The sequence below is a fragment of the Pavona decussata genome, unplaced genomic scaffold (assembly GCF_977016875.1).
Source record: "Pavona decussata unplaced genomic scaffold, jaPavDecu1.1 SCAFFOLD_1370, whole genome shotgun sequence".
In the NCBI taxonomy this organism is placed as follows: Eukaryota; Metazoa; Cnidaria; class Anthozoa; order Scleractinia; family Agariciidae; genus Pavona; species Pavona decussata.
The window spans coordinates 1-13,292 of NW_028146024.1; the positions used below are offsets into that span (position 1 = coordinate 1).

The window sequence follows — 13,292 nt, forward strand, 5'->3', positions numbered from 1 at the left end:
GACAGTTTCCGTTAAGTGGGCATGTGTTCTTCGACAGCCACAACAAGCGTATTTTGAATTTATCCAAACACACTGATGAAACCGCAGATAACACTGTTGACAGCAAATCATGCAATTGCCGGCAAAAGAACACATGCCCACTTAACGGAAACTGTCTCCAATCATCAGTTATCTACCAAGCAACCGTCACACGCAAAGACAACAACACTTCTGAAACATACATCGGGCTCACAGAAAACGATTTCAAGACAAGATACAGAAACCACTCTGCATCATTCCGTCACGCAAAACACAGAAACTCAACTGAACTCAGTAAACACATCTGGACTCTTAAAGACCGCGACATTGACCACTCTATCTCATGGCGTATCATTTCATCTAGCTCACCTTACAACAGCGCAAGTAAAAGATGTAATCTCTGCCTCAAAGAGAAATTTTTAATTATCTGTCGACCGGATCTGTCATCACTGAACAAACGTAACGAACTAGCATCTTCTTGTCACCACAGAAAGAAAGCGTTACTACGTAACAACTAAGCATTGCAACATTTAAATTTTAAATTTTAAATTTTCCGCAACGGTAATTATGTAAATTTTTTAGTATATAAACGATGGTTATGTATATTCTTGTCATTAAAATCCCCTGAAGAGTGAGAGATCACGAAACAGGCTTGTCGGGATGAAAGTGTAGTTTTTTTCTTTATTTTCGATATAATACGCTCTACTTTTATGTATCGAGCACTGTAATACGGAAAAATCAAAACACAGTCTTTCTATATATATATATATATATATCTGTCTGGATTTAAAAGAACATACCCTCAGAAATCTATGATTTTGGTTAACTTTTCTTAACATATAACTTGTTTTTGTTTTGTTTTTTTTAATTTCCCATTAAATTTAAGGATGTACGATACAAGGTTCTCCAACAGTCATTTTTAAGACAAAAGCTGTTTTTCTCCTTACCCCCCCCCCCCCCCCCCGCAACTACCCGATGTAGACTCATTTAATTGTTTTGCCCAGCTAGCCCCATTCTCTCAAACGTTTATACACGGCACAACGAACTCGCTTTGAATTCGGCGCGCTCTTAGCTGAGAAGAAATTCATTAGCCTTAGCGTTTTGTTTGGCCTCCTGAAGCAAAGTTTTCCTGAGGACATCATTAAATCTAGTGGGGAAAGAAGTCTTACGAGTGCAGTTCCTGTCTCGTCTAATATGCTTGCTACCAATAGTCCTGTTTTGAGCTAAACGGGTAAACTTTAGTTACTCGGGCTTGGGCGAAGGCTGGCATATTTTGGGCTTTGCTTGAGGAGGTGACAGTCTTTGGCTTTAAAAAGTAGCTCTTAGGGATGATTTCTAGTCGGGCAAGATAAAATTATCGGGAATTTTTAACCTGGCCAAAGACTTAGTTTATTTTCTTGTTGAAAACCGCCATATGTGTTCCCCGTTCCAATCTTTTTGCCAACATCCGGGACTTAAAGTTATATCACTAAACACGAACAAGAAATGGCAAGGATTTTCTCTTCAAAAAGCGTGAGTTTGAAAAGCTATTCGATTATTTTTCGCCGTTATAAATGTAGCGTCGTTAGGCTAGTGATCGATTAGTCGAGAGGTGCGGTTTGGGGTCGGATTTCCGGACTCAATGTCATAAATAATTTCCAGATGTCGTTCGGCGTGATTCGTTTCGATTTGTGAATATAGAAGAGATTCGGAAAATCAATTTAGAACGCTGTCTTGCTCCGACTAAGCCGATTCCGTTGTAGAAAGCTAGACTGGACCGCTAAAAGACCGGGTTTTGGGTGAGATTTAAGATGCGTTGGCGCCGTTAATAATTGCGAAATGTCGCACTTGTTTTGTCAACACATAGGCCATGTTTCATGTCAGTTCAAATGTCAGTGCTAGTGTCATGTCCAATTTCAAAGACAAACCTTCTATACCAGGTCTGTAGTATTCTTTGACCTTGCTTTCTTGTGATGAGCCCTAATTAAAGTCATGTTCTGGACTAGCATATTCCATCAGCATAGAAAGTCTTAAAATGTGGTTAATTTCTGAGGGTATGTTCTTACAAATCCAGACAGATATTACAATGATATAAGTGGAATGATGAAAATATAGGCTTTTCTTGCTAGCCCTGCTTTTGTTAATCACAGTTGTTTTGTCTAGCAATGTAACTGCTGTTAGTAGAAGGGCTTAAAGCCTCAACTTTACAGGTTATTTCAAAATATGATGGATGCAAGGAACTAGCTAGCCCTTGCTTTGTGTCACTCATAAACTGACATGATTTCTTACCTAAAATATAACTTGTGGAGGCACCATTTCCTCTTTATTTGGTTACTACAGTTTATCTTGAAGTGATTAATGATACAAAGAAGAATATCAAGCCGATCTGAATAATTTGAGCCTAAATACTAATAATAATTATCACAAGGGTATAACCCAAATGAGTGCAAAGAAGTTAAAAACATAAGGAAACTTTTATAGCCCTGCTTGTCTTAATCATAGTTGTTTTTCAAGCAATGAATCTGACGTTACTAGACGGACTGAAATCCTGAAGTAAGCCAGTTATTTCAGGATATGATGAATGAAAGCCAATTGCTAGGGTTTTGTTTGAAGGCACTCATTAAGAACACAATTTCTAGCTTAAAAATTCACATTATGAAGGCAATGTCTCCTGTGCATTCGATTGCTACAGTTTATTGCGACATGATTAATCACGCAGACGAGAATATCAACCCGTTCTTTGTAATTCGGCTGATACACTCTCAATAATAAGCACAAGGTTATAGGCTTGAATTTAAAGGAAAGGTTTGATATTCTGCTTTCCATCATAAATCACTTCAGAATGATCCGTAGCAATGAAATGAACAAGAAATGGTGCTTTCAAGAGTTGTATTTTTGGGCTAGAAATCATGTCCTTAATGAGTGCCAGAGAACAAAGGCTAACAGGTCTCATAGACACAACATATCCTGAAATGACAGGCTAAGTTCGGGCTTCAAGGCCCTCTGTTAACATCAGTTACATTGCTTGACAAAAAAATATGTGATTTAGACAAGCAGGGCTATAACATATGCACCATATTTTTATGTGTTCAAGCTCATTGAACTCATTTGACTTATACCATTGAGCTAATATCTGAGCTGATTTGCAAAAAGGTGGCTACAGAAATTGAGCACATTTTGAGACTTTCTAAGCTGAAGGAATATGCTAGCCATTAACAATACTCCAGTTGCGGTTCATCACAAGAAAGTAAGGTCAGGAAATACTATGAAAGAGAAAAGAGGGGCTTTTCTTTGGAATTAGACGTGACATTGACACCTGAGTGAAATGAGACATGACCTGGGCATGTGATCCGACTAAACAAGTGTGACATATGGCAATATTATTAACGGCGCCAACGCATCTTAAATCTCAACCAAAACCCGGTGTTTAAGTGCTAAAGACTAGCCTTTTACAAAAGAATCGGCTTAATCGGGGCAAGACAGCGTTCTAAAATGATTTTCCGTCTTAATTATAAATTCAAGACGTAATGAGAATCACGCCGAACGAACATCTGGAAATTATTTATGACATTGAGTCCGGAAATCCGACCATAATCGCACTTCTCGACTAATCGATGACTAGCCTAACAACGCTACAGTTATAACGGCGAAAAATAATAGAATAGCTTTTCAAACTCACGCTTTTTGAAGAGAAAATCCTTGCCCATCCTTGCTAGTGTTTTCCATACTAACTGAAGTCCCGGATGTTGCAATCAACATTTGAAAAGGGAAGGGTTAGCGCCCTTTTCCACCACAAAAATATACTAAGTCTTTGGCTGGGTGAAAAATTCGCAAAAATTTCACGTTGCCGGAATAGAACTCATCCCTAAGACCTGCTTTTTAAAGCCAAAGACTGTCACCTCCTCAAGCAAAGCTCACAATATACAAGCCTTTAATAGTCTAAGCCCGAGTAACTGAAAATTACCCGTTTAGCTTAAAAGCGGACTACTGGTAGCAAGCATATTAGACGAGGCAGGAACTGCCCTCGTAAGACTTCTTCCCTCACTAGACTTAATGATGTCCTCAGGAAAACTTTGCTTCAGGAAGCCAAACGAAACGCTAGGTCTAATGACTTAGTTCTGATCTCAGAGCGCGCGCCGAATTCAAAGCCAAATCGTTGCGCGGTTAGAAGACGTTTGAGAGAGAGTGAGGCTAGGTTAGCAAATCAGGGAGGGAGGGGGGGGGGGGGTTGAAGAAAAATATTTGGGTTTTAATTAATTTAAAATTTAAATAAATATCTTGAGAAAAGGTAACAAAAACTTCAATTTCTGTAGCCACCTTCTGGAAAATCAGCTCAGATATATAAATATATATATATAAAAGATGAAATTTTGGAGTCGGACTAGTTCAAACACATTTAATTGCTACTCGGAGTTTCATGCTTCTAGCGAAGCAATCATCAGGCAACTGACAACAATAACGGTTACATGAAAAGATATACAAATTTGAAAATTGGGAACAATGCTTGCTTGCGTGATGTGTCAAGATTCTATTGGGCGGTAAAACTGGGCGCAATGTGAAACGATCGAGTAAACTAAGTAAACGCGGTATTTAACAGAAACCTCTTAGAATGTCTGCAAATCGATGTCAGTTCATTTCTATGATTGAGTGTTGACATTTCCGGTCTACAAATTATGAAATATTTCTCCCATAAGCAAAGATTACATTTTTTGTTGACATTTGAATACGATCTAGCTTGCTTCACTTTTCTCCATTTAATCTGATAATTGATTTTCTGTTCCTTGAGACTCCATATATACTTGCTTAGCTCTGTTACATTTTTGTAACGTTCGTTTCTAAAGGAGCATGTAAAGTTCGCGTGGTCTTCGACTGCGCCGCTCAGTACCGACTTGACAAGCAACCTTGTTGGCGTTTTGACGCGCTTTCGCCAGGAACCTGTTGCGCTCATGGCCGACGTAGAATCAATGTTCTACCAAGTCCAAGTCAGCCCCAATGATTGCGATGCTCTTCGCTTCCTGTGGTGGCCGGAGAATGATCTAACCCGCGAACCAGAAAAATATCAGATGACGGTGCATCTCTTCGGCGCCACATCATCACCAAGTTGTGCCAACTTCGGTTTGCGAAGAACAGCAGAAGATAATCGGCACGCATTCAGCCAAGACGCAGTTGACACCGTCAGGAAAAACGTCTATGTGGACGATTGCTTTAAGTCCGTTCCAACCAAACCAAAGGCCGTCGTGCTGGCGGACGAGCTTCGTCAACTACTAGCCAAAGGGGAATTCCATCTGACGAAGTGGATCTCCAACTCACGAAACGTCCTCGACACAATCCCGGCGTCCGAAAGAGCAGGATCTGTGCAAGATCTTCTCCTCGGCCGGTTGCCTATGGAGCGAGCACTAGGAGTTCGTTGGGACGTAGAATCCGACACCTTTGGCTTCAAGATTACTATCAAGGACAAACCTCCGACCAGACGAGGCATTCTGTTGGTTGTCTGCTCTGTCCACAACCCTTTGGGGTTTGCAGCTCCATTCATTCTGCCGGCGAAGTCCTTACTACAAGACCTATGCCGTAGGAACTTGGGCTGGGGCGACGCCATATCGGATGAAGAACTCACTCAATGGCGAAATTGGCTTGAAGATCTTCCCAAGCCCGAAACCCTTTCGGTAGAGCGATGCTTCAAACCAAGCAACTTTGGAGAAATTTCATCAAGTCAACTCCATCATTTCGCAGATGCCTGGCAACACGCGTATGGTGCCGTCACCTATCTCCGTCTCACAAACACCGAGGGTGGTGTACACTGTTCCTTCATTATCGGCAAGTCTTGGCTGTCACCCCTGAAGCAGCTGACGATTCCTCGATTAGAACTATCGGCCGCCGTAGTTGCCATTCGGTTGGACAAAATGATCCGAAAGGAAATCGGGATACCAATTCACGAGTCCATCTTCAGGACTTATAGCACGTGCGTTCTGGGATACATCCGCAACGAAGATAAACGGTTCCATACCTTTGTCGCCAATCGTGTCGCCGCAATAAAAGAAGTCACTTCACCCCTTCAGTGGCGACGTTTTGGAACGAAGGAAAACCCAGAAGACGATGCTTCACGAGGTCTCATGGCAGAGAATTTGCTAAAGAACGAGCGCTGGCTAAAGGGCCCAAAGTTTCTTTGGACCTCGGAGGAGACCTGGCCTAATCAGCAACCTAATGCCTCACCCATCGCAGTCAACGACCCGGCAGTCAAGAGGGAATGCCAAGTGTTTATCACAAATGCAGCAGACTCAGCAAGAACAATCGATAACATCTTCGAGCGCTTCTTCCTATGGTGTGGATGCTGCGCTATCGCTCAAACCTCCGCGCCGCGTTCAAATGTCGGAAGTCAGGCCCTATTATCCCCAACAAAGAAACGAAGCTCGAACCAATCACCGTTGAAGAAATGGAGAATGCAGAGAGGGAGATCCTCAATCACATCCAGAAAGAAAGCTTCAAGGAAGAGATAGCTACTTTAAGGGAAGCAGGTGATGGGATCGCCGATGGAACACGAAAGCGTCACATTAAGAAGACCAGCAAGATATTCAAGCTCTACCCACACTTGGTAGACGGTCTGATACGCGTTGGTGGACGGCTTGCAAACGCGCCGCTTCAACAAGATGCAAGGCATCCTGTTATTCTTCCCACGTCCTACCACGTTGTCCATCTAATTGCCCGATACTATCACTACATCTCAGGACACTCTGGCGCTGAGCATGTGCTCTCACATAGCTAGAGAGAGATTTTGGATTGTCGGAGCAAGAGTCACAGTGCGGAAGTCCTTGCAGACGGAGACAAGCACCAGTCGGAGAACAGAAGATGGCTGACCTGCCGAAGGACAGAATCACTCCAGACAAGCCTCCCTTTTCCTTCGTTGGAGTGGATTGCTTCGGACCCTTCATTTTACGTAGACGAAGAAGCATGGTCAAGAGATATGGTGTGCTGTACATCTGCTTAACGGTTCGTGCGATTCACATAGAGGTGGTTCACAGCCTCGACAAGTATTGCTTTATCTACCGTATGCGCCGTTTCATTACCAGAAGAGGCAAGCCGGAGCAGATGAGGTCTGATAACGGTGGCAACTTTGTCTGTGGTGAGAAGGAGCTAGTAAGAGCAATCGACGACTGGAACCAGGAAAAATCGCTGAGTTTCTCCTACAGGGAAACATTCAGTGGACATTCAATCCTCCAGCAGGCTCTCACCATGGTGGAGTATGGGAACGCTGTATCCGCACTGTTCGAAAGGTCATGAACGCCCTGCTGAAGGAGCAAGTCCTCGATGACGAAGGTCTCTCTACCCTGATGTGTGAGGTGGAGTCTATCGTAAACAGCAGGCCCCTGACGAAAGTGTCCGATGATCCTCGGGGTCTCGAGACCCTTACTCCTAATCACCTTCTCCTGTTGAGGTCCAATTCCACATTGCCACCTGGGCTATTCAGGAAAGAGGACCTGTATTCTCGGCGACGATGGCGCCAAGTTCAATACCTATCAGACGTATTCTGGCGCCGATGGCTGAAAGAATACCTCCCCAGCCTGCAAGAACGACAAAGGTGGGGACGATCAACAAGCAACTTCCAAGTTGGAGACGTCATGCTCGTAGTCGACAAGAAGTCTCCACGAAGCTCATGGCCGCTCGGTTTAATCATCGACGTGAAGCCAAACTGGGGCGACGGTCTCGTGAGGATGGTGACCTTGAGGACCAAGTCCGCAATCTTGGACCGACCGATTGTAAGACTGTACTACTTGAGGCCTCCGGATGCCACAAGGACCCACAAGCCTGATTTTTACGTCTTAGACACTTATTGAGACTTGATTTTCTTGATCCCTTACCATTACCAAAGAACAATATACATAATTTAGAGAAACGTTTATGTTCAGTCGTTTGAATCACCCCAGTTTTATGATTTTAAATGCTCGCATTTCGCATTTAGGGGCCAGTATGTTGGATTCAGACGCCCACGTTATTTGACTATTAGTTGTTCGTGTGTTTTACACGCGCGTGACAGTTCAAAGTCTGTTGCATCATCATGTGATTAGTTTTTCTAGGATATCAGTTTTCTGTCTAGTTTGTTACACAATTACCGCGTGATCTTTAACCTTCGTTTTTCTGTTGTACTACCGTGTTTTGATCGTTTATCTTCATCAATTCTACTGGACCAGAGGAATATTTGTAAGTTTCTCGATTTAGTGTTTTCCTTTATTTGCTCGTTTCTTAGAAATATTGTAATCTTTGCTTTTCAGTTGAAGCATAGCTGACCATTTATCTTGTATGCGTTTGAATTACCTCTGTGAGCATTAAAGAATGGATATCAAGTCTATGACTTAAGTGCTGCTGATTTGGTGCTTACACACTGGTCACTTAAGAAAGTGTTACTTTAGGTTAATAGTTTGTTTTCGTTTCATTTACTTCCGTAAAGAGTTCCGCTCAAAATTTGCAGATTCCTGAGTAACTCAGTAGGAATTTAATTAACAGTCTGTAAAATTATCGATTCAGTATTGAGTTATTAGAGTTCTGCTGCCTGCATGTGGTTCAGTTATGAATAGTTTAGCTGCCTTGATAATCTTCAGTGTTATGACTAACTTAAAGTACTTAGAAGTAGTTTCTTTGTTTAGTTACCATAAACCGGTACGAGCTAACGTCAGGTTAACAACTTACAACTCTTTAACTATCTGCTCTGTGTTTTGTAATTTAGCTTAATTAAAGACATTTCCTGCCAAGTACCGAATAATTTCGATAATAAGCGTCCGCATTAGAATTAGGGTATGAAGTATTTCGCTATCTTTAAAGGACGTTCGGTTCCGTTATGATTACTGTTTACATCCTTCTGTCAGCGTATAACAAAAGCCGCATGTACAAATCGTGTATAAGCAACTCAGAATGTAACACTTCTTGATTACATTCTTGGCTTCAAGACGATTCTATTTTCTATTACACGCTCAAGTTGGATTACAAACTTGAATAAACTGCTGTTGGAACCAAAGTCAAGTAATTCTGCTGTCCAGTTGTGGTTAGATCTTGGTACCTCAAGGAAGTGATGTCCCTTTCCCGCGAGCCGGTCACCCGTTTGACTTAATCTTACCCAACTGTTTCATGGAAGTTTTAATTGAAGTCCAGTAGAGCTCGAAAACGTCCCGTTTGTTTAGAGTGAAAAAATATCCCGTCCAAGAACAATCACCTCCACCAAATATCAAGGAATTACATTTGATGGTAACCTGACTGAGAAAAAACAAATCCATGAACTTTGTGAACATCTGTTAATGAGTCTTGGCGTTCTATCCAAAATTTTAATTGATTGCTTCTGACTGACATTTTAGTGTTATCACTGTGAGCGCACAGTGTCTTTTTGGAGAAAATGCTCGGGTGGATGTAGCACTCGTCCGCGAAAAAAATTATTACCTGTTATTCCAATTTCTCTTATCGTGTCTCATGATCAAATAAATATTCTACATTGACAACGGTGTCGTGTACCTTGACAAATACAGTTGTTGACTTATTTCATAAAGCCTTCTATATTTCCACTGATTAACTTCGTTGTAGCCTGGAAAAGCTTTCCGCCTAAAGTCCTGACGTTTTGCTCATTATTTTGAATAAAAGACGCCCCCGGTCCCCTGCTGGACTATCTCGTTAAACAGCCGTTCGAGAACTGAAGGACCTTTTGGCGTGAATAGAGCCGAAATTTAAGATGGAAAGACTTAACTTCGAACTGAGAGGAAAGAGCCAACAACAGCATTCATTTCTTCCATCATCGAAGTATGTATTAACAGATAACAGTGCATTTACGCAAGATTTGATTTATAAGCAGATTTATGACTCGTATAACAACTTCCAAGACACTCAATAACGTTCAGATTCCTTCGAATTAATGCCAGATTGTTCGTACCTGTCAGCGTTTAGTAGTTTAAAACAGAATCAGTTGTTGTCATCACTATCGTCTGGCTAACAATTGACCGATCAAAACTTGGAACAAACATGTGCAGCCGGTGTGAAACGCGGCAAAAAGCTAACTCGCGAGTGCCTCATTCTTGATATGCGCTGTTTGGATGAAGTGACTTTGAAGTTCTCTGATTCTTTTTTTTGTTGTTTTTTTTTTTGTTTTTGTTGTTGCTATTGTTGTTTGTTTGTTTGGTTGTTGTTTTTGCAAACGTCGTCCTTTTTTTTTCTCTTTTACTTTCTCACTTCAGATCAGCTATTCCTTTGTCGACAACTCGGAGCAACTCGTGGATGAGAGAAAGTTAGGAGATCTGCATCTTCAAGGTAATTTTGTTCTTCGTCTCCGTTTCCGCTTTAAATTTTTTTTTCGGGGAGGGGAAGGGAGGAACGAACCACTCCGGAAAAAATGTCTACAATTTGTTTGTTAGATATGTAGGTCCAAATTACAAAGCTAACCATTTGCCCTACTGTATCTCGTTACTATCTTGGCCACTATTGGTACGGTATTCCTTACTACCCAGTGGAAATATCTCATTTACCTTGTTATTGCAGTAGCTCTTTGGACTAGCATTTTGTTGGAAGGGCTTGAGAACTAAAAGTTAATTGCAATCAGTTCTTTAAAAATGAACTTCATTTGACAATAAAAAACAATAGCGACTATCGTCGGCTGACTGTTTCTTTTCAGCGGTGGTAATAAAGAGCTGCAATTTCCAATCTGCATATTGTGACTGGGTGACTTCTGGAGACGAAGAAGCCAAGTGGAAATTGTCAACTGAAAAAAGCTTCATAGAATATCCAGGTACGGAGGAAAATATTAAAAACAAACGTGTTAACGACCAGTTGCTTTGATTTCATATCTTAAAGAAATTGACGCAACCATGCTTTCCTTTTTATGTCTTTACTTTCATGTGTTAAAAAAAAATTTCGCAAGCCCCGCGCGTGCAAAGTTCTTTCATGTTTCCACTTCAAGATGTCGATTTTCATCACATTAAACAGCCGCAGATATGTTAAGGTCAATTAACGTAGACGGGTTGTCTGCGGCACAGTATGGTTTATAATAGCTGGATCCAAAAGCGGCTTCATATTGGTGATGTAGTGGATCCTTTTAACGTTTGAATTGTTTAAACAAGACATTTCTTGTGAAATAAATGAGACGTTATGTTTTAACTCTTGTGGAATAATGCTTTATATCTTTTTTTTCAGTCAGTGACACAGGCTGACTCGGATAAAGGCATTACTCGATCGTCATCTTGAAATGAGTGAAAACTATCGACCCCCACCCCCTTACTCACTGTCATGCAACTAATGTCATGCTTTAACGCACGCTTATCCATTCTTGTCCTCGACTGTTCCAACACGGCTGTGCAGGGTTTCAATGAAAAAAAGGAATTATGCTTCTTCTTTATTGAATAAAGCAACTCTGCTTGCAGGTTATTTTGCCTTCATTGATGGGTCCTACAAAGCTCAAATGAAAAGTCCTATGTTACCGTGGAAACCATTTCATCAGATAGTGGGCTTGTGTTTGCGCTTTAGATATCTCATGCCCACCTATTCCAAGTCAACTCTCAAGGTATTCCTGAAAGAACAAAATCACGGAAAGCCGATATTGGTATGGCAGTTAAGCGACTACTACAGTACGAGATGGTCGGCGGCTCAAGTGACTTTGTCAGGCGCGGTACCAGTTCAGGTGGGCGGAATAGCTCGTTTGTCGTGTTCTTTTAATTTATATTTCACGAGAAGCGCGGGGTGAAATAGGGAAGCAGCTCTTTCCTATCTTTCCCATCATCTCCTGCACACCTCGTTGTCGCGTTCTTTCTAAGCAATATGCTTCCTGTTAGGAATTTTATGATTTTCGAAATTGATCTATGTTGCGCTTGCGATGTCCCCTTCCCCGTCTTGACGTCTTACCCTCTGTGAGATCTACGCGGTTGTTAGAATCAGTGTACCACATGCACCGAATGGTCTGTTTCCAAAAGCCTTTATATTTTTGTCTACCATTAGTGATTTTGTCAGCTAAACCACCTTTGATAGAATAACTGCCCATATTATTCCCTTTGATTGAACGTTTCGGAAAATTGAACTGAAATACCATCTTATTCATTATATTAAACTGAATGCATAAAAAGCAAACACAATAGAACCTGACATGTATACCTGTTGTTTTGTTTTTCCTTGTAGGTTGTTTTCGAAGGAAAAGCTTTTGGCGATAAGCAACTCAATTTAGCAATCGACGATGTCATTATAACCACAGAGACCTGCTCCTTAAGCCCTTATTTTGCCAAGCCAGGTGACTTGTGATTTTATTTATTTATTACCATAGTTGTGTTTATATAAACGAAAGGTTAGACTTTTTATCTAGTTGCTTGGCTGCCTGTGCCATTGTTATACAATGAACACAGTTGGAACTTCAATGAACTCAAGAAATGAACGCTTCCTTCCCTGCAGCCATTTTACTATTAGTCTGAGGATGAAACGGTATATCATGATTCAAATTAATACTACAACAACTACCATTTATTTCTGTAATCTGTTTGATTGTAACTTCAAACGTCTGAGGTTTATGGATCAAAATTCGAAAGTAGTTACGATAAACTGAAAGCTATCGGACAGTTCTTTCTTGCGATACTGTTGCTTCTTTGCCAACATCGCACGAAACTTTCGTGATTCCCCCTACCTTTCTGTGAACTAGTTATGAAGGATAGCCTGTTGCATCCTTCAATATTTTATTTTCCATTTCGATGACCTCATACCAAACATAATCGAAGACTGACTCGGGAAGGCTTTAGCGGTTTCTTCAAATTAAGTACCATTATTTAATTCAGATTTTAGGTGCAGTGATAACCAGTTTAGATGTGCCAATGGCGAATGTCACACGTAACATATATACATATTGTGCTTTTGTAATTATTGTAATGCGCATTTGATCATCTTGTCATGGAAAATGCGCAATATAAGCGAATAAATTATTATTATTATTATTATTATTATTAATTATTATTATTATTATTATTATTATTATTATTATTATTATTATTATTATTATTATTATTAAAAATTTCCTTTGTGACGGCGCCCTTGCCTGTATAGATGGCTCCGACGAAGAGAACTGCGCATGTCCTTCAAACGAGTTTGCTTGCCAGAGGGGAGGCTGCCTGCTTGCGACTTCTTTGTGTGATGGCACCAAAGATTGTTCTGAAGGAGATGATGAAACAAACTGCCGTATGTTTGCATTTTGAATACGTTAACTTAACTAAGCCACGTCTCCAGTGTGATTTGTAACAATATCTTATTCTCAAAAAGGATGCTTACTGTACACCACAATTTTCCACTACTACAACAAT

At 40.9% G+C, this 13,292-nt stretch overlaps 3 protein-coding genes and 1 long non-coding RNA gene across 4 annotated transcripts in view; all 4 read left to right on the forward strand.

Annotated features, from left to right (window-relative positions):
• The first annotated feature begins 4,943 nt into the window (after positions 1 to 4,943).
• LOC146448132 (uncharacterized) lies at positions 4,944 to 6,491 on the forward strand. Its single transcript, XM_085102699.1, has one exon. The coding sequence runs from the start codon at positions 4,944 to 4,946 to the stop codon at positions 6,489 to 6,491; it is 1,548 nt and encodes a 515-aa protein (XP_084958825.1).
• Positions 6,492 to 7,268: 777 nt separating this feature from the next.
• On the forward strand, positions 7,269 to 7,826 carry LOC146448133 (uncharacterized). Its single transcript, XM_085102701.1, has one exon. It carries the CDS (start codon positions 7,269 to 7,271, stop codon positions 7,824 to 7,826), a length of 558 nt encoding a protein of 185 aa, XP_084958827.1.
• Positions 7,827 to 8,369: 543 nt separating this feature from the next.
• LOC146448134 (uncharacterized) lies at positions 8,370 to 8,999 on the forward strand. Its single transcript, XR_014861283.1, has 2 exons — positions 8,370 to 8,399; positions 8,781 to 8,999. It is a non-coding gene; the product is annotated as an uncharacterized LOC146448134 (long non-coding RNA).
• A 1,096-nt stretch (positions 9,000 to 10,095) lies between these two features.
• LOC146448135 (uncharacterized) overlaps positions 10,096 to 13,292 on the forward strand; it is a 48,926-nt gene continuing 45,729 nt past the window's right edge. Inside the window, exons 1-5 of the mRNA XM_085102702.1 lie at positions 10,096 to 10,275; positions 10,637 to 10,750; positions 11,382 to 11,638; positions 12,130 to 12,238; positions 13,039 to 13,170. Of these exons, the coding sequence (XP_084958828.1) occupies positions 11,420 to 11,638; positions 12,130 to 12,238; positions 13,039 to 13,170 (460 nt within the window). The 5' untranslated portion in view covers positions 10,096 to 10,275; positions 10,637 to 10,750; positions 11,382 to 11,419. The remainder of the gene's footprint in view (positions 10,276 to 10,636; positions 10,751 to 11,381; positions 11,639 to 12,129; positions 12,239 to 13,038; positions 13,171 to 13,292) is intronic.